This window comes from Eptatretus burgeri, chromosome 7 (genome assembly GCF_056783735.1).
Source record: "Eptatretus burgeri isolate ZD-2024b chromosome 7, Ebu_testis_v1, whole genome shotgun sequence".
NCBI classification, from domain to species: Eukaryota; Metazoa; Chordata; class Myxini; order Myxiniformes; family Myxinidae; genus Eptatretus; species Eptatretus burgeri.
Genome location: NC_140967.1, coordinates 41,344,830 through 41,371,687, shown reverse-complemented (window position 1 = coordinate 41,371,687; position 26,858 = coordinate 41,344,830). Strand labels below are relative to the sequence as shown.

The 26,858-nt window shown below is 41.9% G+C and overlaps 2 protein-coding genes across 13 annotated transcripts in view; one reads left to right on the top strand and one right to left on the bottom strand.

The window, feature by feature from the left end:
* The window catches only part of TIMM50 (translocase of inner mitochondrial membrane 50), a 151,961-nt gene extending 149,509 nt beyond the window's left edge, over nt 1-2,452 (top strand). The window contains exon 10 of the mRNA XM_085888132.1: nt 315-2,452. Within this exon, the coding sequence (XP_085744258.1) occupies nt 315-407 (93 nt within the window). The 3' untranslated portion in view covers nt 408-2,452. The remainder of the gene's footprint in view (nt 1-314) is intronic.
* The window catches only part of FAM120B (family with sequence similarity 120 member B), a 90,194-nt gene that overhangs the window by 18,940 nt on the left and 44,396 nt on the right, over nt 1-26,858 (bottom strand). For 2 of the 12 annotated variants that reach the window (XR_015060027.1, XM_085888127.1), the window contains exons 6-8: nt 24,128-24,334; nt 23,654-23,717; nt 1,052-1,404 (exon numbers count right to left, since the gene is read on the bottom strand). Coding sequence is in view for 5 of the 12 variants with exons in the window: in XM_085888127.1 (XP_085744253.1) it covers nt 1,358-1,404; nt 23,654-23,717; nt 24,128-24,334 (318 nt within the window). In the remaining 7 variants the exon portion in view is untranslated. The other 10 variants (XR_015060023.1, XR_015060024.1, XR_015060025.1 and 7 more) reach the window with 10 other exon arrangements.

Here is a 26,858-nt window from a genome sequence, read left to right as displayed (position 1 = left end):
GGCGTGACAGTGGGGCCACATTTTGAGACAAGGAAAGAACTTTTTTTTTTAATTGTAATATTCCAAAATAATGAAAAAAAACTTGCTCCAGTTGCACAGTTCAGATGGAAAATGAAGCATTAAAATAAAAACTATCATTTCAAAAAGCATTAAAAAAAAATCCAGTCACTCGACTATTATTTTGCATTGTGATTGTATCATTGCAAAGCGTACCATGAATTCTATGAAAACTAAAGTACTCATGTATGTTGGTTTGCCCATCCATGAAAAAGGCAGTTTATGATTTTTTTCATGTGGCCTTTTTCTTTCGACAGGAGGAACAGCAGCAAAAGGCAGTCGAGTTGAGCCAGCAAACCCAAAAGAAGAGTTTTTTGAACTCTGTGTCTGGAAAATTCTGGCACAGATAGATTCCTACCAGGGATAAGGGAGCAGGAAGTAATGCGATCAGTGGGTCCAAGACCAAGAGGAGGGCGTGGCAAGAATGTGTGCAAACCATTGCAGACTTTAATTCCACTCTCAACTTGATCTGCCGGACCACTCGGACAGACCAGTTAAACCAAGCGGGTGACATGAGCTTCGGGCCTTCCTTGCAGACTGGTGAAAAGACCATGCGGAAGTGTGAGGTGGTAATTTTCAAGTTATTATTATTATACTGATCAATTTGTAGGTACAACACATTTTTGTTTCTCGATCAAGTTTGTTTTGCTTTTCCCATGTAAAGATGAAATGTGTCACCACTGCATGTGTACAAGGCACGTGTTAAATACGCCAACTTTCCATCATTGAGATTTGTCTACAATTTTGGATGTAATAATTCTCGGCAACCTCGACTATGTTGGTGGTATGATCATTATGGATCTTTCAACAGGAACTTCGAAGTTTTATTTTTATTTTTAAAGTAAAAACTTGAGTTGATACATCATTGTAGGTGATTGCACTGAAGAATCATAACTCCTGGCCACTTGTTTTCACATCTCATCCGAGAGGGGTTGGCTTTTTGACAGTACTGCAGTAAGTCAGTACTGCAGACAACAAAAACACTGTTTAAAAAAAACAAAAACACAAGTTCTGGGCCGTGTCACATTTCCTGCACTTACGGCACTCAATTCAAGCCAAGAAAGTAATGGTAAGACAAAAAAAAAAGACAGAACAAAGGTGAGCATTCACGTTTTGAATCCACATTAATAAGGGTCAAAATACCTTGGCTCTGTCTTTGCAGTGCTTGCTCAAATGTGTGAACTTAGAAATGCTCGTTTTTTTTTGTATATCACTTGACAACAATGAAGCTTTAATGTTTGGTGCCCAGAAGCAGATTGCATGCATTCTTACCAGGCTGCTGATCCATTCAATGCAACCACTATGATGTGACGAGCACCTCTGTCATCGTGCTCGGGCTGTTAACATCTGCACACATGTAAGAAACAACATGACTGAGCAGATGTCTTCATTGGGGGTGGAACATCGTTTTTGTATACCAGATAAAAGCAGGCAACACCAAAAGCTTATACAAATACAAAAGGTTGGAGAAGAAAGACCCTTAATTTGCATTATATAGAATCAAGCTCGTCTCATACCATATCCAATCACATGAAACTGTCATGAGAGGCTAAAAATATTCTTAGGTTTTTTTTATTTTAAAATATGAAAATCAAGGAAACTTGGATGCAAGGTAAGGTAATTTGACTTGTTAAACCTGAGATTTCTCCTCACCCAACTTCATATATCTATTCTTTTACATTTGAAGTATCTCACTTTTAATTGAAGGTAATATAACATCCACCTCCCTTTCTGCATCCCATTTAAACCTTGGCCAGGAAATTTGGCATGGGTATTGGCAGGTAAGCTAATAGTAAAAAAAAAAAATTTGGAGGGCTATATAGTTGTAACTTGAAAGTCCACAATCCAAATGCAGGCAGGATGGCTGGCTGTGATCCAATCTGATGGAGAACCTGCTCTGAAATGTAGCATTCTCTGCCAGTGATGTACCAGGATGACAGTTATACTTGAATTTGGCTCCATGGGGGAACAAATTCAGGAGTAGGCAGCTTGATGATGAACAACACACCATATGAGTTGCCTCGTTACCCTCTCAGCCACCAACATTCAGTTTTCCATCAACCTCCAGTAGCTAAGTACAGGACAAACTGGGCTTGACTCTGCACAGCTTACAGGATTGGTAAAATTCAGGCTGAAGATTCTCAGATGATTGATCAATCATCAACATTGTAACTTGCAAAGATGAGATGTAAGTAAATTGTTCATAACATCAGAGGGACCATTACACCACCGAGACTGCTGGTTAAGCACCAACATGTGTCAACTATCGTAAACAAAGCTCAAACTATATTTCAAAAGAAAAGACAAATTTGCTAGCTCAGAACTACCTTCCATTTCCCCTCATTCCAAATGTAGCAATGTGATGTAAATTTAATAAAAGAATACGTACATGTTACTTGTGTTGTTTTTTTTTGTTTGTTTACATTAGGATTATCTTTCAAACATCCAACTGAGGAATGGCAAAATGTGAGGGACTGGTTTGGTGATTTCGAAACGTTGTTTCAGCTCGAGTCGAATGAGTTGGTCTTTTTGCACAAAAGATTTTCTGCTTCCTGATAAAAGATAATATTGTGCATCTGCTTAGTAACAGGATGGAAACAGCAGCACTAACAGAAATAGAGACAGGCTTTGTTACAAAATCTTGAGGATTCTTTATTCTGACCAAAGGAACATCTTTAATAATATTGGGTTCACCAAACTGTGAAGTGCCTCTAAATTTGTAAATAAGTAGGAGTACGCGTTCAAACATCCAGCATATTTTGTTTTGCAGTTCCGTTCAAAAATAGTTTTACACACTGAGCTCAACATATTGGTAACACATTATGCAAGTTAATTGAGCCATTTGTAAATTGGCGTGACTTTGTATACAGAGTCGAGGCTCGTAGTAGAGTTCCCACAATAGGGTCCCGTGACCGTTTTTCCGGGACCAAGGTTTGAAGGTTGATTTAAGTCAATTTGAAGGTGCCGATTAAAATGAGCTGGGGTGAACCTCATGAAAATGTGGGCTAACTTGTCCAGACGCGAAAATTCAAAATGGCTGCCACACGGCTTCCAGTATATTAAAAAAAAAAAAATCGCATATTGTTGGTTCTACATGTCCGATTTTTATGATTTTTGGGTCTAAACATATGTTTTAAGGTCAAATATTTCATTTATCAGCATAATATCTTGTTAAGTGTAAGAATTAGAATTAAACAAATTACCCCCGTGCGAGAGTGCCGGTCATCTCTGCGAGAAAATATATAGCCTCTTGAAGGTAGAGCAATTTTTGCAAACTTTGAAGTCACGTGACACGAAAACGAATATCGAAAATCCGGCACCGACAAAATTTAGATATTGTCCCATAGATTTATATGCCACAATAAAATTCAAGATTGCTTGAGAAATGTAGGAGGAGATAGATTTTGAAAATCGTCATTTTCGCATTTTTTGCCAACTTTGAAGTCACGTGACACGAAAACGAAAGTGAATATCGAAAATCCAGCCCGACAAAATTTAGATATTGTCCCATAGATTTATATGCCACAATCAAATTCAAGATCGCTTGAGAAATGTAGGAGGAGATAGATTTTGAAAATCGTCATTTTCGCATGAAAAGTCATTCACATTTTTTGCCAACTTTGAAGTCACGTGACACGAAAATCGAAAATCTGGCCCGACCAAATTTAGATCTTGTCCCATAGATTCATATGCCACAATAAAATTCAAGATTGCTTGAGAAATGTAGGAGATAGATTTTGAAAATCGTCATTTTCGTATTTTTTGCCAACTTAAGTCACATGACACGAAAATGAAAGCGAATATCGAAAATCCGGCCTGATAAAATTTAGATATTGTCCCATAGATTCATATGCCACAATCAAATTCAAGATCGCTTGAGAAATTCAGGAGATAGATTTTGAAAATCACCATTTGCGCATTTTTTGCCAACTTTGAAGTCACGTGACACAAAAATGAAAGCGAATATCGAAAATCCGGCCTGACAAAATTTAGATATTGTCCCATAGATTCATATGCCACAATCAAATTCAAGATTGCTTAAGAAATGTAGGAGGAGATAGATTTTGAAAATAGTCATTTTCACATTTTTTTGCCAACTTTGAAGTCACGTGACACGAAAACGAAAGCGAATATCGAAAATCCAGCCCGACCAAATTTAGATATTGTCCCATAGATTCATATGCTACAATCAAATTCAAGATCGCTTGAGAAATGGCAGAGGAGATAGAATTTGAAAATCGTCATTTTCGCAACTTCAAAGGCCTCGTGACCTTGACCTTCGGTGACCTTGAAAGTCATACAATCGTGTCCGTCTCATCGACCTCTATCAGGATCACTAATGACCAGATCTCCCGCTTCAACTTCATTGTGGACGGACGGATCGTCACCTCTCCTCTCAACACCAATATTATTAGGTCATGCTCGAAGAGATGACCTAAAAATGCTTTTTTAATCATTTTTGCAGAAAAATCCTAGACGGCCGCAAGCTGACTGCAACGAAGAAGACCAGGAAGACACCCTGAATAGTTAAGATGCATAGGTTTTAAGTAAACTGAAATGTTACTATGTTTTAACACACTTTTAATTTATTACAGAGATCCTTGAACGAGTCATAGTCATGTCGTCCAAGGGAAAAGGTAAAAAAAGGAGACGTGAGGAGAGTGAAGAAAGCCACAAGTGCATCCTCTATGGTGAGCATTGCGATGAAAACAAATCCAATACGACCCCTGAATCATGGGACAATCCAAGACTTTAGCACAGCAATGGCATCATCTAGATAGGTTTGGAACAGTATACGACACCGTGAATTGGGATGCTGGACCACAAAACATGTTCTTTCATAAAATTTGCAAGATTACATTTTCTCATAAACGTCATATACAGCTGGCAATAGACGAGACAATAGTTTGGCAGCTGAGGAGATACTCCAAGAAGAAAGTAGCTGTTCTGTGGAACGACCCCAGAGACTATCTCGAGCAGCAAGTGGGGTGATACATGACAAAAACTGTTGCGTATGGTGCATGAAACCGGAAGATGAAAAACACCCCACCAGGGACAGATGGCATATTATGCAAACGATGGATGCCTGGTATGCATTCAAGGCACATACAGTGTACTTCCAAGACATCAGGATGCGTGATCGCATCTTAACTATTATAGATGCAATACCAGATCCCTTTGCAGCAGAAATCCGCTATCACCGGTCCTGCTGGAAGAAGTATGTGTCGCCATCAAAAAGCAGTGAAGATGGTCAGTTCCATGTACAAGATATTCGTCTTTCTGAAGTACGAGAGATGTTCTTCAAACATGTACGCTTGGTTGTGTTCGAAGAGCATGAGTTGCGAACTCTACAGAGCCTGCTGTCTGATTATAAGGCCTTACTGAGAAACTTTGGTTTTGACCCCAGTGGCAAGAAGTCAAGCAACATCAAGGAAATGCTTCGGAAAGAATTTGGTGAAAACATTGGCTTTCATGACCGCCATCGAAAAAATGAATACACTAGTATATGATACATCAGCTGGTGGCAGCTACACTGAAGCAGCCATTTATTCATTGGGTGTCAGTGATGATCAGCTGCTCAACAATGTTGCTAGACGCATGAAAGATGCTCTTGCTGGTATTCCTGAAATGGCATGGCCACCAAGTGTCGAGGAATTGGAGACACCACAGGCCCCAAATGACATGCTTTTGAAGTTTCTGACATGGTTGAAAACCCCACAGAAGCAGAACTTTGAAGAAAGCAGCAGAGATCCTGTGGTTCATGCATTTGCCTCGCTGCTTTTGTCATACATCACAGGAAAAAGCTCTGCATGTCAAACACAGCTGTCAGTGACACTGCATGGACTGACCCAAAGTCGAGAGATTCTGGACATCCTCAAAAAGTTCTCCCTCGGAATCAGCTATAAATCTGTTCTTCAACTCTGATTCATGGGCAAAGCATGACCTTGAAAAAAATGATGTATGTCCAGTAGAGCTTGCAGAGAATATTCCTGGAATTGGCATTCTTGACAATGACAACTTCTGTGAAGACACACTGACAGGCGCTGATACGTCACACCACACCAATGTTGTTTGTGCAACCTCAGAACCTGGAAGTAACTCTACCAGATGCAGAAAGAGACATGCGACCACTGCCCACAAGTTCAGAAGACCTGAAACGTTTGTGCCTGGCGCAACATGCTGTTCAGCCCTATAAAACAGTGAAACGTGGACAACCAGCTCCTCGTCCAGAGATTGATATTAGTTGTCAGAACACAGATGTACAGAGACAGAGGGGTGTCATCCATGCTTTGGTGCGTCGTGCAGATGACCAAGCAAACATGCCTGCTGATGAACAAATAACTGGTGCATTTGGTGGATTTCAGGTTACTGTGCAGCAACATGTGAAAAAGAGCAAACCATACTATTTATGAACATTTCTTAAGCCTCCACACAAATCTGTAGTCCACGAAGTGATGTGCAGGATGGTGGCTGCAGCTGAGAAAAAAGAATGCCCTTTCTTTTGCTAGTTGGTGATTAACCAGTTTATGCACTTATGGTGCAACTGAGTAATGAAAATCCTGAAGCCTTCAAAGACATTGTGCCATTTCTTGGGCCTTTCCACACACAGTGCTCATTCATGTCTGCCATTTTTAAACGGTTTGATGGTTCTGGCTTGTCTGACATACTGGTTGCTGCACAGGCCATTGCTGAAGGTTCAGTAGAGAAGGCACTATGTGGGAAACACTACAAACGTAACATCAGATGTCTTCAGTTGATGTATGAAGCTCTGAGTCGATGGATGATCAGAGAAGGCATGCAGGATGGGGTGTCCCTGTCTGAAAATACAAAGGAGAAGATTGCCATACTTCAGGAATCCTCTATAACTCCAGAGCAAAAGCAGGAAGTCTACTCAGAGTTGGAATCTCACCCAGATATTGTGTCCTTCGTGGAACAAGTGTTCCAGAGCGCCAAGTCATCTAACAGTTCCATGGTTAAGTATTGGTTGAGTTTTATGTCCATGGTAGAAGTTCTGATGTTGACTATCCATGCAGTGAAAACAAGGAACTGGGATGAATTCAAGGCTTCATTGCAAATGATGATGCCATGGCTCCATGTCTACGACAATGACCGGTATGCTCGCTGGCTTGTGGAATTCTGGCTTGAAGTAAGTAGTCTTCACCAAGGAAAAGGCCAGATACCTACGAGATGGATTGTTTGCACAATCAATGACTGGCAGGCCATATTCGTGTTTGCCTCTAGACCTCTGGATTGAAATGACAATGAACAAAGGTTCCAAGATGAAGGCTGGATGGCTGAAAATTCTGCGGAATGAGAAGATGCTGTTAACTACTACGAGGAACGTGAACTCAGTCAACAGAGTAAGGGCAGCTCTTTACACACTGGCACAGATGAAGACCTCTGCTCTGAAGCATATTGAGAATACCCCCAGTCGTCTGAAGATTGACGAACAGGTTGTCCAAGACCTAGACAGTTGCATCACTGAGTTTGACTGTGACCCATTTGACTTGGATAAACCACAACTGAGAGCTCTGGTACCCGGTGTTGTCGCCTCAGGTGACCTGGTACGTGATTTTGAAAGTGCTCACGAAGATGGTGAAACAAGAGTGACTCAATTCTTCAGAGAACGAATGTTTTCACAGAACACACCATTTGATGCTACTATACACAGATGTTCAAGATACACTTTCAGCAAACCTCCTGTAACTCGGGATTCAGTCTCAGGCAAAGTGACAAAGCCAGATGCTATGGAAAACAGAGCAATGGCATCGTTAATTTGGCTGGCAGAATCTGGTGAAGAGAAGTTTACTCTCGCACAGGTGATGGAATTTCACGTGACAGATGAGTGTTTACCCATATTTTACATCAACAGTACCATGAAGAAAGTGCAAAAATCAAAGTTGAGAAATTAAACATGCAGCCTGTCGAACCTTTTCCAGATCAGTACATTGCCCTAGTCGATATGGGTTTCCTGTGGAGATTAACGACCCCAACTGCAGAAGATCGTGAGAAAGCTGATGGGTCTGCCCTCACGTGGGGAGATTATGCTGAAAAGCTTTTTTCCGTTATTCGCAGAAGGCATCCAAATGCAAGCCAGATTGTTTTTGTAAATGATGCCGATGGTGTGGAAAACTCCAAAGAGAGTGAGCATGAGCGTCGTAAATCCACGACAGCATATAGAGATGGGTCCAGAAATGTGCACATGAAAACTTCAGATAGGTTTCCTGCCACAAAGAACTTCCAGGTGCTGTTCAGCAATCAGGGAAACAAACAAAGGCTGCAAAAGTTTCTAAAGGATGAGTTCACCAAGCTTGTAAAGAATCATAGAGAAATTGACTTTGTGTACTCCATCAGGCAAAATTGTTGGAACATCTCCTCCGGAGAAAGGATGGAAGAATTTGAATGTAGTCACATATGCTGTTCTTCATCTATTCGCAAATCCGAAAAGCAGGAAAAATGGAGACAGTCGTGATTGATAACGAGGACACAGATGTAGTGATTCTTTCTGCATATGTTGCACATCAACTGGAGGGCACCCTTGCTATCAAACGGAAAGACAAAATCATCAGCTGCAGAGACCTTTGCTCTGATGATGTAGCTGAAATATTAATCCCATTATACATCCATAGTGGGTCTGATAAAACATCTGGCTTCTATGGACATGGGAAAAACACAGTTTATGAAAAAGGAACAGGAACTCAGGAGGCACGCAATCTTTTGAAAGATGTTGGCAAAACACTTCCAGTGACACAAGAGGTGCTTCAGCAAATGGCCACATTCACTATTAGACACATCTATAATGACACAATCAGTAAAACGTTAGGTGAAGCCAGAGCACGGAAGTGGGGTCAGATGAAAAACAAGTCCACGTCCCGCATCCCACCAGATCCAGATTCTCACAATCTGCATGTGACGCGAGTTAACTACCAAGTTTACATTCAACTAAACTATGACAAGCTGGATGCACCCCCAAATCCCACCAACCATGGATGGACAATGAAAGACGGTAGATGTGTGTCAGTGAGGTATACCCATGATGCACTCCCAAGAAGTTTACATGACTTGGTTGAACAAGAACAGACATTGTTGCACGATGATGAGGCTGAAAGTAATGATGAAGTTTGTGACTTGAGCCAGCGACTCAGATCGTGACTGAAGGATTACATGTATGTGTTTCAATGGAGATTTCATTTCATTTCATTTACAACTGTAAAAACATTGCCACAGTCAAAATATAAGATGTTAATGTTATTTTATTATGACTGTCTTAGATAAAAGACAGCTTGGACAGTACATCAAACTTTGGTCAATGCAAATTACAAGAATACTTACCGGGAAAGCGTCAATTGCTGGGAATTCAGATAATTCATGTTTTATTTCATTTTTCCATTGAAACACTGTTGCTCTACAGACAAAATCAAGGAATGTTGATATTCTTTCATCATATTACTGTTCTCGATGAAGTACAGGAGGGACATACAAAAGAATGGTATAACCTACCTGAACAGTGTAAAAGTTGAGAAATTGATATTATGTTCTGAAAATAAAGACAATCATTGCGTCCTTCTCTTCTTGTCTCAATTTGTTGTGCACTCCCACATATAAACAAACATTTACTTGCATGAAAAGATCAACTGCCAATAATATTATGAGAAGAAAATTGATTTTTTACTATTTTCCAGATGTTACTCGACGACAATCTTGGATTTGGCCCCCGAAAAGTTATATTTCATATTTTGTGACTTAACCCTTAAACATAACAATCTGGAATGGTAATATATGACATCCTTGACCTTCAAAACATATATTTTGACCCAAAAATCATAAAAACCGGACATGTAGAACCAAAGATATGCAATTTTTGATATACTGGAAGTAGCATGGCGGCCATTTTGAATTTTCGCATCTGGCCGAGTTAGCCCACATTTTCACGAGGTTCACCCCAGTTCATTTTAATCAGCACCCTCAAATTAACTAAAATCAACCTTCAAACCTTGGTCTCGGAAAAACGGTCACGGGACCCTATTGTGGAAGAATGAGAACACGGAATGGATCAGGATGCAACAGAACAAAAGGAACAGTGGAAGGGGGGGGGGGAGGGGATACCAGCGGCAAGATTGATGGTCAAAATAGAGGGAGATGGACAAATAATGGGTGTGTGGAGGGATGAGAAGGGGGAGAATGCATGTGGTGGACAAGATGGATATGGAAGCAACCTCAGAAAGGATAAACTGGAAATTTGGAAGGATGTTGGCTGGGGGGACAACGGAGGTCAGAAAGATCATGGTTTTCGATATGGGGTGATCTGAGATGTTGGTAAACAGCTGTCTTTAAAACTTTGTTTCCTCAATGAGAATGAAGAGAATATGGAGTTGGTTCCACAGGCAAGAAACGAGAACGGCACTTGTTGGAGTGCATGACTCCACCAGGATGAACAGTTTATGTTTTATCCCACTGATGGGCTAGATCTGCATTTGGATCTTAACCAAAATCTAATCTGGTTCTTGTCACCAACCTAACTCATCCACCAAGTTTTGTCATTTGTCCACAACTTTTTGAAATATATGATATACAGTGCCGATATACGGTTAGACGTCTGGGCCGGGCCTGGGGAGTCATGGATTCACTGGATCATGGGGTGTGGCGCTGCCGGTACTGTGTGGGAGGACGAAAGTCTGAATCTTCAGGTCCTTGGTGCTTCTCGTCTTGCTCTATGGTGAGACTTGGACTCTGACCAGGGATCTGAGATGGAGACTTAATTCCTTTGGCACCAGGTCTCTTCGGCGAATCCTTGGCTATCGCTGGTCGGACTTTGTGTCCAACGAGCAGTTGCTGAGAAAGACTCAAATGAGATTTGTTACCTGCATAGTCCGTGAGCGTCAGCTGTGGCTGTATGGACATGTGGCTCGTTTTCCTGACGCTGATCCAGCTCACCAGATTCTCTCAGCGAGCGAGTCTCGTAAGTGGAGGAGGCCAATGGGCCGACTACGTGCCTCGTGGTTGCAGCAGGTTGATCAGCATCTCAAGGAGATGGGGATGGGCTAGGCATCTGCCTGGGGGATGGCCAGACGGAGGCCCTTGGAGTACTGGCGGAAAGTGGACGCAGCAATGCGCTGCTCTGGCGCATGCTCCCATACCTGACCTGACCTCAGTGCCTGGAGAAAGTCTACATCTTGCAAAATTTTCACCTTTTGTTGACTTATAGCCTGGAATTAAATTGCATCAAATCAGACTTTTTCCTCCTTTATTTACACATCGTAACCCACAACTTCCAAGTGAAAAACAAATTCTCCAAATTTCAGAAAATTAATTAAAAATACAAAACTAGATTATCTTGGTTGGATAAGTGTCCAACCCCACCCCCGAGTCAATACTTGGTGGAAGCACCTTTGACAGCTAATTACAGCTGTGAGTCTGTGGGGATAGGTCTCTACCAAGTTTGCACACCTTAATAGGGAAATATTTTCCCATTTTTCTGTACAAAACTGTTCAAGCTCAGTCAAGTTGTGTGGGGAACGTTGATGGCCAACAATCTTCAAGTCATGCCACAGATTTTCGATTGGATTTAGGTCGGGACTTTGACTAGGCCACTTATCCAACCGAGATATTCTTGTTTTGTATTTTTAATTAATTTTCTGAAATTTGTAGAATTTGTTTTTCACTTGGAAGTTGTGGGTTACGATGTGTAAATAAAGGTGTAAAAAGTCTGATTGAAAGGCCCAATCACACCTTGACGTTTTAGCCAGCAATGGCAACGTATTAAAATGTATGTAAAACGCTGGCTTACGTTGAACTTTTGATGTTTTTTTTTAAAGATTCGGACGTATTCATAACGACTTGGTCTTATGCATAACGTATTAGTAACGGACACAGAACGTTTCGTTGTGTTATAGATAACTTATACCAACGAATGCTGAACCTGTTGTCGGCCTTCACAACCTATGCCCAATGATAGTCTAACTTCGGCATAGCGCGCTGCACGCATCGCCGACGATCACGTGGCATAGCCTATTAAAAGGCTGCCGCACAACTATTCAAATCATAACCGCTGCAGAAATGGGAGTGTCAACATCGCAGTCACACCTTGGCGATCTTGCCAGCGTATGCCGACCTCTGAAAAATGCGTCTAAAACGCTGGCGCACGTCGAATACGGTATGGGTAAGTTTGGTATGCGTGAATAGAACGCTAAAGTACGCTATCATACGTCGTAGTAAGTGGAGTACGTCTTGTAATTTTGAACATGTTGAAAATTTTACGACGTACTTGCCGTATGACACACGCTCCGCATGCGATGGGAATAAGTTGTACGCACGATATGCGATCGTTGACACACATCGACACACGTTACTTGTAAGGTGCTCATAAGTCGAAACACGTCAAGGTAATGGTTAGCGTCAGTATTCCAGACTCCCGGTTTTTTTTTTCTTCGGTATGACGGTGTTCAGTGTACAGTGTGGTTATGATTTAAATCGTTGAGCGGCAGCCTATTAATTATATTATATTATAACCGCACTAGAAATCGAAGTGTCAAAATCACCATCATACCGAAGGAAGGAAGAAAAAACAAACAAACAAAAAAAAACCCAGGGAGTCTGGAACACTGACGCTAAGCATTACCTTGATGTGTTTCGACTTATGAGCACCTTACAAGTAACGCGTGTCGATGTGTGTCACCGATCGCGTAACGTGAGTACAACACGTAACTCATAGGTTAGAAATAAGTTTCGGATACATTAAACATTACCTCGACATGTTTCGACTTATGATTAACTCACAAGTAACGTGTGTCGACATGTGTCAACGATCGCGTGACGTGCCTACAACTTATGGCCAGCGTTATGCGGAACGTGTGAGTCATACACTGGCATAAGTCTTAAAATTTCAAGCATGGAAAATTTGAGGACAACCGAAAAGTACAACGTTTAAAGCCAGCGTACAACGACGTATGGCAGTGTTTTTCAACGTGCTCTCAATGTTATCAAAACTTACCCATAACGTATTCGACGTGTACCAGCGTTTTGGACAAATTTTCCAAAAATCGGCATAAGCTGGCTAAAACGTCAAGGTGTGACTGGGCCTTAATGCAATTGAATTCCAGGTTATAAGGAAACAAAAAGTGAAAAATTTGAAAGAGGGTGTACACTTCCTAAAGGCACTGTCTGTATATATGTAATCTATCTTAACCAGGGGTGGGGAACCTCCTGCCTCCGGGCCGTATACGGCTCGCGAGACAATTCATAATATGGAATTGGCAAAGCCGAGAAGTGAACGCAGAATTCTTCTTTCATTTGCTTCTTAAATATATCAAATTAAAGTCTTTTTGCTATGAAAAAATAAATATTACCTCAACATTACCTTCACAACAACAACTACACCACCTAGAACAGGATCTAACCTGAAAAAAAAAATTAACATTGCCTCCACAACAACAACTACACCACCTAGAACAGGATCTCATCTAAAAAAATAAATACTAGAAGCGAACGTAGTATTCTTCTTACATTCGCTTCTGACTTTACCTACAACTTGTTCACAACTGAAAATACGATTTCCGGTTACTTCGGCCTGGATTCGGGATCAGCAATCAAATAACGTAAATCACAATTAAAAATTATTTTTTGATGATGCAGGAGATATCTTTATTAAAATCAGTTGAGGAAATATACACCATGTCTGATATTTGGGTCTTTCATGTCTCCGACGATGCCTTTATCTCCCGGCATGCATCATTCCCCATGACAAAAACCGGAAACAAAAAAAAACCAGAAGCAAAAACAAACAAGTGAAATCCTTCAATACAGCGCGTGTGGTGAATCAAATTAGTACACTAATGTTAAAATATGCAATTTATGCTTTTTCAGTTGAAAAACAATTAAAAAGTGTACTTAATATTTGAAATGTAAAAATCTTGTTATTATTGTGATAAGCACCTTTATATATAACAGAAGGAATGAAATCGTTCGATACAGCGTGGCAGGAGGCCGCAAAAGAATGATTGTAAATAAATTTCAACTACTAATGCATGACGAAACACTTGTTTATGGCTGATATAAAAGAGAATGATGGCATAAGAAGAACTTAGTCTGGAATCCTCGTGCATAACACCGCCCACACAACACACGTGGTGTCCTTTGACCAATCAGGAGCAGTGCAGTAACAGTATCGTTTCCTTCAGCTCGATTGGTCTTGTCCTGCACGTGATGTTTTCGGTTTTTTTTTTTTTCGTTCTTGTTGAATCTGAGGAGATTATTTTTTCGTTCTTGTTGTAAGTAAATTTCAACTACTAATGCATGACGAAACTTGTTTATGGCTAATATTAAAGAGAATGATGGCATGAGAAGAACTTAGCTTTCTGCGTTCGGCGCGAAATGCCATGTTGGACGGAAATGACGTCTTTCGTTCGTTCGTACATGAGGGGAGCGTTTCTTCGTTTTTTTTCCGTCAAGCAATAAATTAAATGGTTTTCACATGTATAACACATTAGTTTCACAAATTTCCATTGAAATACTCGGGTATTTCCGTCAATTGTCGCCATTTCCGTCAAGGTTACGCACTGCATCTACCGCACGGCCGTCATTGGCTGTCCTGAGGCACGTGGGGGGGGGGGGCGGGGGGACACCGGACCCACCGGAGACGTGGTAGACAACGCCGGGGACATTTCAAACTCGGTGCAATTGTATACAGCGCACGTGCTGTAAAAACTGAAGCAAAAGGGTCATGGCCAACCACACGGATTCCAAATTGCCATGGTATTGTGTTGTTTCCTATTCTCTCATGTGCACACGCTAAGTATGAAGCTCACTTCGTTCGCCAAAAATAAACAAAAGCAACCTCAGAAATACAACACAAAAAAAACTCCAGACCGATTATTTTTTCCTAAAAAAATAAATTAAACGGACAGCTGTCATCTGTCTGTTTCACGTTCAGGGTCAGTGAATGCAGCACGTGCGTAACGTAATGTGTGATCGCGTAATCTCATGTCATCATTTCATTCACTATATGCAAACATGGCGACTAACAAGAAAAGAAAGGTAGATGCGGAATGTCGCACTTTCCAAGAGAAATGGGCAAACGATTATTTCTTTGTGGAAGTAAAAGGCAAGCCAGTATGCCTAGTTTGTCGGGAAGCGCTCTCGGTGATGAAAAAGTCCAACTTCGAGCGTCATTACAGCTTGAAACATGCTAAACTGGATGAGTTGAAAGGACAAATGCGCTTGGATAAAGTTAACGCTCTTCGGCGGAGTTTTGGTGCTCAACAAGCAGTCTTCATAAGACCACAATCTGACCGAGACAACACTACGCATGCTAGTTTTGTGGCAAGTGAGCTAATCTCTAAGAAGCTGATGCCGCATTCACAAGGAGAATTTGTGAAGGAGTGCCTTGTTGCCGCTGTGGAGCTGCTCGCACCGGACAAAGTAAAATTGTTCCAAAGTGTCAGTTTGTCTCGAAGAACTGTCTCAGATCGGATTACTGAAATGGCACAAGATATTGAGAAAACACTGAAGGACACCGCAAGAGATTTCCAGTTTTTCTCTCTGGCCTGCGATGAGACAACGGACATAACAAACACCGCCCAACTAGCCATTTTTTTGCAGGGGATTACAGCTGAGTTTGATATGAGCGAGGAGTTGCTGTCTTTGCAAGCCATGCATGGCACCACCAAAAGTGAGGATTTGTTTGAGCAAGTTGTTTTGGCTATGAACAAATTCGAACTGCAGTTTGACAAGTTAAGTGGCCTGGCCACGGATGGAGCCCCAGCCATGGTTGGCACGCAAAAGGGATTGACTGCATTGGTCAAAAAGAGAAATGAGTCGTCTCAGTCTCGATCCAAGTGAGTGAGTTGTGTGCCACTGTATCATACACCAAGAGAATCTGTGTGCACAGTCCCTGAAGCTCAAAAATGTGATGACAACTGTCGTTTCCACCATAAACGTCTTCAAAAGCAGAGGGCTGAACAGCCGCCAGTTCAAGGAGCTCCTGAGTGAATGAGAGTCAGAGTACGGAGATCTGGTTTACCACTGTGAGGTGCGGTGGCTGAGTTGCGGAAATATGCTCACACGGTTTTACTCACTGAGAGAAGAAGTGAAATAGTTCATGGAGATGAAGAGGAAACCTGTCATGGAACTCAGTGATAGCAAGTGGCTGTGTGATTTGGGCTTCATGGTGGACATTACCAAGTACCTGTCAGAGCTGAACGTCAAGCTCCAAGGTCCCAACCAGCTTCTCAGCTCTCTACAATCAAATGTGAAATCATTTGAAACTAAACTAAAGCTGTGGCAAGTGCAACTGGAAAGGGGAAACACTGCCCACTTTCCCACTCTGCAAGAACAAAAGCATGGTGTGACATCTGAATATGCTGCTGAGTGTGCAAAACTCCTCCAGGCATATGGAGAGAGGTTCCAGGACATGAAAAGTAAACAAAGGGGACTGAACATATTTGCCATGAGGTTTAATGTGGAACCAGCTGATGTGCCTGACAACCTACAACACAAAATCATTGAGCTGCAAAGCAATGACGAGCTCAAAGCTAGGTACAACAACCTCCCTTTGCTCGAGTTCTACAAACTGTATGTACGTGCTGAGGATTTTCCCATTCTGAGGAGACACGCACTGAAGTTTGCATCACTGTTTGGGACGACCTACAGCTGTGAGCAGTTCTTTTCAAAACTGACTCTTGCAAAGACTCATCTAACCCACCCCTAATAAACCATGAAGAATCACTGAAATTTTTTTTAAATATCCTGGTGTCTGAATCTTCACGAAAATCAAATCAATCTGTCCTTGTCACACCCAACCTATCCAAGTTTTGTCTGAAGCTGTCCATAGATTTTTAAGATATATCCTCTTCACAGACAAGGGAGAAAACATAACCTCCATCCACCTTCAGTGGCAGAGGTAAAAGAGGATTGAATAAGTTGAGGTGAGTAGTGATTCTCGGTTTTGAGAGTTTCACCAGAAGGAGGTTGACGGTGGACCGTGTGTGCCCTGCAGAAACCTGGAGCGGGTTGGGGATAAGGCATGAAAAGAGCAGAGAGTGCGAGACTATAAAGGAGGCGGTAGAAGACAGAGACCACCGACATGTCTGTGATGGTAAAGTGACAAACCCATCGGCTTCATCGCAGGAGATTCCAATAATCTTGAATCTCGTGGTTTCCATGGCATCAAAGATGTGAGGCAGGGGAGCCAGCTCGGAGGGAAGAGCAGTACTCCATCAAGCTGTGGATGAAGGCCTTGTAGGTGGATAGAAGTTCAGGTGTGCCAAGGAAGGACTTTGACAAATTCCTCAAGAGGATTGTTATGAAAGTAGATGGGGAGGGGGGTTGCCAGATGGTCCTTTTGGAGAGAGATGGTGAGAGTGTGAGATGTGCCAGGATTGAAAGACGTACAAGTGTTTCACTATCTTGTGATTTTGTCAGGATCTGAAGAGAGGGAAGAGGCTGCATCCTGTCTGTCTGAAGGATGAGGGATGTCACGACATAAAGTGGAGTCATCAGCAAATAGACAAAGGGGATTTTCCAGAAAGTCAGAGATCGTTGTTGGTGATTATGAATAGGATTGGATCCAGAGCATTGCCTTGGGGGACTCCAGCCTTAACAGGGAGAGTACATGAAAGGATTCCGTTGAGATCCACACGTTAACTACGAGAATGGGGGAAGTCGGTTACCCAACAGTGGAGTTCACCTTTGATGCCATCAGCAGAGAGTTTGCAGAGTGAGGCAGGATGCTGGAGTGTATTAAAAGCTCGAGATATGTCAGGAGAGAATCAATGATGGCCCTGATGTCATGTCTGACATCGAGGGCCTCCATCTAGTATTAGTTGGTGGACATTAAAGATCCCATGGCATTTTGATGGAGAGTAAGTGAGTCATCACCGGCACACTGAACGAATTGCAAATTTCTACTATGACTGCTCTTTGAAAGATGAAGGCAAAGCACACAGTGGAATCATTGCTGTGAAAGTACTTTGGGAGGGAGAGATTGAAGAATTCCTTCAATGGGACTGCATGTTTCAATGGCCATCCACTTCAAGGGTTTCGATCTTGAAATCCCAGAACCTCTCCGAATGTTGGATCTACAACATTATAGTTCACTGAAAGTCATCCAAAGAGGGAGAGGTAAAAAAAGAAAGAAAGACAGCTTTCCAGGAGATGCCTCATTAAGCATCTGACTGGAGGATGGTAGTGGAGGCCTACCTTCAAGTTCATTTTCACTCTTCCTCCTGACTTTCTCCGTTTTCGTTTTTTTTTTTTATTGAGCGAGAAAGCAGCTAAACTCCATTGTCTGACTCGCTTATTTTTACCATGCTCTGATTTATCATACTCTTCAGAGTATTGGTGTCACCGAAGCAGCTTCCTGAGTAAGGGTTGTACTGGGTGGTTTGCCATTGCCTTCCCAGCAGTAGTAGGGGATTTGGCCATGGTGCCAGCGATGGCTCGCATACTCTTCACAAAGGACACCAGTCTTCAGCATACACCAACTTACGGGATGATGCCTCCTTAACGTCCATTTGAGGGATGGCACACATGTAATGTTGATGAATCAATCTACCTGTGAAACCTCGGGATGATAAGGAAGCGGCACGCACCATTTTTAAAGTCTTTCATATAAGTTGGCAGGGGGTTTGAATTGCTGACCTCCCAGATTCAGAGCGGATGCTCTAACTATTACACCACCGTGTCTGGTCAAAACTCAACTTTAAACTCAGTTTAAAACTAGAAGGGCACTCGGTGGAGCGCATACCTCCGCCACGCCATGCCTGACCCAGGAGAACATATCAGGCCCAATACATTTTTGAAATATCATTCTATATATCGTTTTTGGCCCTACATTTCAATGGTGAAGAATCACTTTAAATGTTAAATCATTCTTGTATCCAGATCCGGATTCGGATCTTCACCAAAATCGAATCAATTCATCCTTGCCACACACCCAACCTGCCCACCAAGTTTCATCCAAATCCGTCCACAACTTTTTGAGATATCATGCTGTATATCGTTTTTAGCCCTATCTCTCAATGGTGAAGAATCGCTTAAAAAATACTAGTAGTCGGATCCGGATCTGGATCCGGATCTTCACCAAAATCTAATCAGTTTGTCCTTACCGCACACCCAACCTGTCCACAACTTTTTGAGATATCCTGTACACAGACAAACAGACAGAAAGGGGTGAAAACATAACCTCCTTCACCTTTGGTGGTGGAGGAAACAAACAAACACAGACAGACAGACAAACAAGAAGACGACGTCATGCAGTGCACGATACTTGCAAAATCCATAAAACAAATTTTACCTTAAAAATAATTGGTGGTTGAATTCGATGACCAAATATGCAACTCCTCTTCAAATCCCAAATCAATCGGATGAAAATTGATAATTTTATAAATTCGGCCTAAGTTTACGTTTTGGTCGATGTTGACCTCAAAAATAATTAGCCGGTTGAATTCAGGGACCTGAAATATAATAAATCCTCTTCAAATTTCAAGTAAATCGGATGAAAATTGAAGATTTTAGAAATCTCGCCTAAGTTGTTGACCTTGGACCTATTTTGACCTTTTGACCTCAAACAATAGGCTTCTTCCTCATGACAAACTCTACCATGTGATGAAGTTTCGTGAAGATCGGTTTAAAATTGAGATCCTGTAAGCGACAGACAGGCAGAACAAGCCGGTAGACGGACATGGGTAGTCGCCTACTCAATAGAACCTGACGCGATGGGCCCGTTCGATGGGGAATGACCTGAGGATTAAGCACAAGAAAATTCATGATCCTCGCTTCAAGGGTTAATGCTGCAGATTGTTTTTTCGTTAAAATACCCCCACATTTAGAGGTTTTTCGGCCGTTGCTAGGCAACGGAGGGGTCCATAGCAACGGTTCTTTCTCCCACATAAGTAAGACATACCATGAACCTACCATAACAGTTTCATGTATATCGGACTCATAGTCACTGAGATATAACGAACTTAGTTTTTTATTGTTTTCGACCAGGGTTCATTCAGTCTATCTTCTCCGACAGTTTTCATAGGATCCAGCTGGAAATTTTTGACAATATGGCTGAATGTACTGCCCACAGTCACTCGTGGCCCGATTTTTGATTTTCGAAAAAATACATTTTTTAATGATTTTTCAAAAATTTCAAAGTCCTGTTGCTAGGCAACATTGGTGTCCATAGCAACGGTTCTCATTTGCACACAACTAGGTCATGGTATGAACCTACCAACCAAGTTTCATCGAAATCACCATTGTATTAACTGAAATCGCCATTTTAAATACTGATAATAAGGGTAGAACAAATCTCAAATTTTTTTTTTTTCCGACTCGATCGACTACCCAATAACAAAATCGACTAACCAATACACTTGAAAAATCTTCGATTTTGCAAGTAACAAACAAACAAACAGAAAGGGGTGAAAACATAACCTCCTTCACCTTTGGTGGGGGAGGTAAAAAGGAACGGCACTTGGTAGAGCGCATACCTTCGTCAGGCTGAACAATTTACATTTTGTATCCCACCGATAGCCTGGATCTGGAGCTGGATCTCCAAAATCGAATCAGCTTGTTCTTGTCGCCCAACTCCTCCAACAAGTTTTGTCAGAATCTGTCCACAACGTTTTACATTATCGTGCTGTCTAGTTTTTTTGTCCCATCTCTCAATGATGAAGAATAAATTAAAGGATTTAAAAACTCATGTACGGATATATAGTGCAATACTAGACGTATATATGATTACCACCATACTGGATGGGACTATCCGCACACTGTACATGTATGTCATGAGTGAGTGATGTACAGGTAGTGGACTAATAAAATGGAAACACCTAGGTAAATGAGGACAACCAAGCAACTAATTCCACACAGGTGCGGCCCATGTATTAAGTAAGCCAATAACAACCCAGCATGCTTAGGGTCATGTATAAAATGCTGCACAGGCCTGGTTGGCTATAATTATGGCTGAAAGAGGAGACCCCCCCTCCCCACCCAATGCCCCCATCCACAGAGAACGTGTGGTCACCCAATGGTTTGATGACCATGACACCGATGTTATCCATATGTTATGGCCTTCTCATTCACCAGATCTGAACCCAATCGAGCATTTACGGGATATTCTGGAATGACGCCCGAGTGACTCCGTCATTTTTGACGGAATGACTCCGTCAAAAATGTGTGTTGATTGACTTTCTCGTGGAAGATGTTGCCACATCCCTCCTGCAGAATTCCACACGCTGGTTGACTCTATGCCACTATGTATACAGGCCGTACTGGCCGCACGTTGTGGCCTAACGCCCTATTAAATGACTTTACATTGGAGTTTCCATGTTTTCTTTGTCCACCACCTGTACAACAGGTTAACTGATGCCGATTGAACATAATTGTACAACTGCCGGGGCAACGGTACTGTACCTACACGCATAAATATACATCTCCGAGCATATGTACGCCACACGTATGCACAAGTCCCGCATCAAAAGTATCCCGGAGATGATGTGGCGGATCACATGATATGACAATCGCATCGCCATTTAGTGGGGGTGGGGCCAATCCAGAGTACAAGGACACAAAAAAACAAAATGGTCATTTTAACATATGCAAGGAAAAATATAAAACGATTAAGGATAAAGTGAAGCCATATTTATTCATTCAACAAAACGTATTTCTCATTCTGTGGACCTTTTAAATATCCTGCAGTACCTTTCAAAGAGTAAGCTGTTGTGTGCCAGTACCCTGACCCAAATCATAATTCCTGCCTTCATCGGGCTGAGAGGAGGTGGATACCACCATGTCTTTTCCCAAAGAAACAACACGTCCTCACCGGTCTTCAAGAGCACGAGAGAGATTGGATTTGATAATTCTCACTTCAAAATGCATCCGCCTCCGTTTTGAAATCTGTCTGTCCGTCCAATATCTGTAGGATTCCCCCACCTTGTTGAGTTGTCCCTTCATTCTCTTGTTTCACCTTTTCATTAACAGTGCTTGTGACATTATAATTACAAGCGTGTGGGGCCCTGGCTCACTTTTTGTTACGTTGTTAGCAGCTCTAGACTTATTACTATTATTTCTTTAAATTTTGCAATCGTAACAGGTATAGAATGGTCGGGATGTATTGATGGCACTTGGCAGGAACCAATTACAGTGCACCGAACCTTGCCCAGCCAATCAGGAGCATCTCACGACTTGTCACAAAGCCGCGCTTGCTTTGTCTGGGTACTTATTGATGTGAAGAATGAAAATGTTTTTGTCCAAATCTCTTCTTTTGACCCTGCACTGCCTGGGTCCTTGACGATTTAATATGGTTCCACTTTTTAACTTTGTGCGGAAGTGGTAAGTGGTAACGCAGGGGGACGCAAAACCGACACATCCATTGAATCTTATTATGTAGATTAGACAACAGCTCAGAGCTTACTGTTATGACTTCATTCCTGGTGATTCTTGGCAACACCAAGCTTTTCCGATATTTATCAGAGACAAAGTGATTGGATGCAGACGAGACTTTGGGGGAACGTTGCCAACACGTTTTGCTGTTAAAATCTCCCAGTCACTCGATACAAGGCTGTTCAATTCGCCTCGTTTTAGAAATATCGCTCTCCGATGTTGATGCAGAACCTACCATCAGTAACCTGAGACCACATTGCTGCACTTATCTCGGGGATGCAACAAAACCATGGCACTATCTGAAGCCAATATAACTGCCGTCTCCTCTGCTTGTATGCAACAGAATTTTCACGAGTAAAATGGCAGCGCAACAGCAATCTGTGCAGACTTTCTGCCATTTCCACTTTCATCTTAAAATCGCTCGTTTTGATGACATCAACCGAGATGTTGGATGTTGTTTTTCAGAACAGCTGAGGGAAAAGCCACAAAAAAACTAAAAAAAAGTTTACCTTCATCAATTTACTTCAAATAAAATATCCCCTGATGTTTAATATTACCCTCACATTAATCGTCTGTGATGAAACAATAATCCTTTGTTCCTCTTTATTTATTCCCTCGTCCCCGCACCTGTAGAACCAACTTCCACATTCTTCTCGATCTCATTCTTCCCTCCAGGTTTTCAAGATGGTCTGTTTAACACAATCTGAGATAATCCCCAATCCAAAATCATTTATGATCTTTTCGACCCTCGTTAACCCTCTACCCCATCCCCACCCAACGCAATCCCTCCTCCGTCCAAATTTCCCATTTTCCCTCCTTGGAGTTTCCTTCTGTGTCCATCTTGTCCACCTCATGCATCCTCTCCTGCCCCTCCTTTCCTCCCCACTCCCTTTGCTTGTCCAAGTCTCCCTCTGTCTTGGCCTTCTACTCTGTTGCTGGTGTTTCCCTCTCCACTGTTCCTTTTGCATCCTGTTATGTCCTGCTCCATTCAGTGTAATAGCTCTTCCACGAATCTCAAATACATATATATATATATATACAAAAAAAAAAAATCAATTTCAGCACAAACTCAAATTATAAATCAGCAATATCGTTAATCAAGATCTACTGGGCTGAAGTGACCTGGCTTCACTCTACTGAAAATATTCAGGTATTGGGATACAAGACTGCAAGAGATATAAGCCTCGAGTCCATACGAGCTGAAGCGCTCGAATCACTCACCCCTTACCATTGTCTCGAAGTGGTGCTGATGTACACATTTCAAAAAGGTTTCCGAAAATTTGCAATTGTTCCTGTAAATGCAAAAAAAAAAAAAAAGTGTTGTATTCATTTCTGCAGGTAGAGAGTAACAAGCATTACCCACGTGCCTGTCAGATTAATTCACAAGATTACATTCCCATGAGGAGGAATTCACATGACTGTTCAAGCAAGTTAACGATCTTACCGTTCGGTTGCACCTTTCGTTCACCACGTTAAAGGACAACAAGAACGACTGAAATGGATATTATCTGTTGTGCAAAATGAACAAATGCATGGGGCACATGGTGGACAAATACAGTGACAGCACGCGTTAAAGGTCTTGGTGTCAGGGAGAAGATGAAATCGATATCAGGACCATTTGGGCTGCTTTTGTTGAGGTTACAGACTTATCTACTCTTTAGGGACAATTTCAGGTCACAGCTCTTGTTTAACCCTGAGGTACCTTTGTTTTCAGTAGAGCTGTTGGTGAGCTGGAGTTGTGGGCTTGATGGTATTTCAGCTGAAAGAGCTTGCCATCAAAAAGCATCCAGGGCATTAAACCTTCCTGCTCAAAGGGTTCTCCGCAAGCTGCATTGACCGCCAACAGCATGTAAAGGCCACGCACGAACATCGACCCAAGGTGCACCGCCCGAGGTGCCACAGGACTCCCCTGCATGGTACAATGTGAAACGTATTGTATTAGTTGTCAATCACCCCATCATAATGTGCTGTTTTTGTTCAAATTTGACAGGACTTGTGTTTATACAAGGCAGAGTGGAGCATAGATAAATTTTTAAGGGAACTTTTTTTTTTTAACAGAAAAAACACACACACACACACACACACACACACACACACACACACACACACACACACACACACACACACACACACACACACACACACACACACACACACACACACACACACACACACACACACACACACACACATACACACACACAATCTTACTCACTGGTTTCCCCACCTGCCAGTGAAGCCTCAAAGTTTAAGACTGAACCTGTTCCAGTAGATGACGAAGAAAAAAGAGATAGATGCATTTTAATGATCGTTGCGGAGTGAAAGGGTGAGACTGATATTTTCCAGGATTTTTGGGTTTGTTCCATTTATCAGATCAGAGTCTTATCATTTTCAGATTAGGAGAGAGGTGGTAGCATCAGGCTATGGGGATGTTTCTCATCAGCAGAGACTGGGGCACTTGTCAGGATAGAAGGGAAAATTGATGAGCAAAATACAGAACAATCCTGGAGGAAAACCTGCTGCCCTCTGTATGAAAGCTGAAATTTGGACGGAATTTCACCTTCCATCATGACAATGATCCGAAGCACACAGCCAAAGTTACACTGGAGTGGCAAAGGAACAAAATGATAAATGTCCTTGAGTGGCCCAGTCAGAGCTCCAACCCTCATACAATCAAAAATCTGTGGCATGACTTGAACATTGTTGTCCATGAACACTCCCCACACAACTTGACTGAGCTTGAACAGTTTTGTGTTGAAGAATTGGCAAATATTTCCCAATGAAGGTGCGGAAAGTTGGTAGAGACCAATCCCAACAGACTCACAGCTGTAATTGCTGTCAAAGTTGCTTCCACCAAGTACTGACTCGGGGGGGGGGGGGTGGACACTTATCCAACCAAGATATTCTAGTTTTTTTAACTAGATTCTAGTTTTTAATTCTAGTTTATCTTTAAATAACTCTGAAATTTGTAGAATTTGTTTTTCACTTGGAAGTTGTGGGTTATGATGTGTAAATAAAGCTTGAAAAAGCCTGATTTAATGTAATTTAATTCCAGACTACAAGGCAACAAAAGGTGAACATTTTGAAAGGGTGTGTAGGCTTTCTATAGACACTGAGTATTCCGCGTTAATTTTATTTTCAGAAGCGATTGAGGCACCGGTCTGTTGCCTAAACAATACCCAAATAAAGAAATGTGTCAGAAGAACATGTTGTATGCTTGGAACAAGCTCGCCCGTCGGGTGGGGACTGTGCTCTGGTGTTGATATAATCAGAAACACAATAACATGACCCCGTGCTTCGAGATGTAATAACTAGAAGGGCACTCGGTGGAGCACGTCCCCCCGCCACGCAATACCTGATCCACGAGAACATATCGGGCCCAACACATTTTTGAAATATCATGCTATATATCGTTTTGGCCCTATCTCTCAATGGTGAAGAATCACGTTAAAAATTAAATAATTCTCATATCCAGATCCGGATTCGGATCTTCACCAAAATCGAATGCCTTCGTCCTCGTCACACATCCAACCTGTCCACCAAGTGTCATCCGAATCAGTCAACAACCTTTTGAAATATTGTGCTGTATATCAGTTTAGCCCAATCTCTCAATAGTGAAGAATCAATGAAAAAATTATCGGATCGGGATCTTCACCAAAATCTAATCAATTCTTCCTTGTCACACACCGAACATGTCTACCAAGTTTCGTCTGAATCAGTGCAAAACTTTTTGTCATATCGTGCTGTATATCGTTTTAGCCTCTTCTCTCAACGGTGAAGAATCACTTAAAAATTCTCGTATCCGGATCCAGATCCAAATCTTCACCAAAACCTAATCAGTTCGTCCTTGTCACACACCCAACCTGCCCACCAAATTTCATCCAGATCCATCTACAACTTTTTAAGATATCCTGAACACAAACAAACAGCCAAATAAACAGACATACAGGGGTGAAAACATAACCTTCCACCTTTGGTGGTGGAGGGAAAGATTTGTTGAATATTTCATGACAAAAGCTCAAATGGTGAAAAAATGGTTATGGCCTGGGTGCACGCGCATAGACACACACCTTGCTCCAGCTGGTCTTATGGACTGAAAAAAACGAGTTTTACACATACATACTTAAAGTAATGAGAAAACACAAGTCTATGTAAGCACTCAGTCAAAACCTGGCAGGAAGCTTCATGCCAGGGGGCATGTCCAACTTGTTTTTTGGCAACTATAATTACTCATTCTTGGTATGCACTCAACACGATAAATAAATAGTGGACTTTGTCGGATCGCATGATGAGTCACAATCTTGAAAAATCACACAACGCTCTCCCACCGGTATGGCTGGGCATGTGTGGCATGCATGCCAATGACAGCAACCAAGTTTGTTTCAAGAAAAAGCTACATTTGGGTGCAAAAAGAAAGCAAAAGATTACAAAAG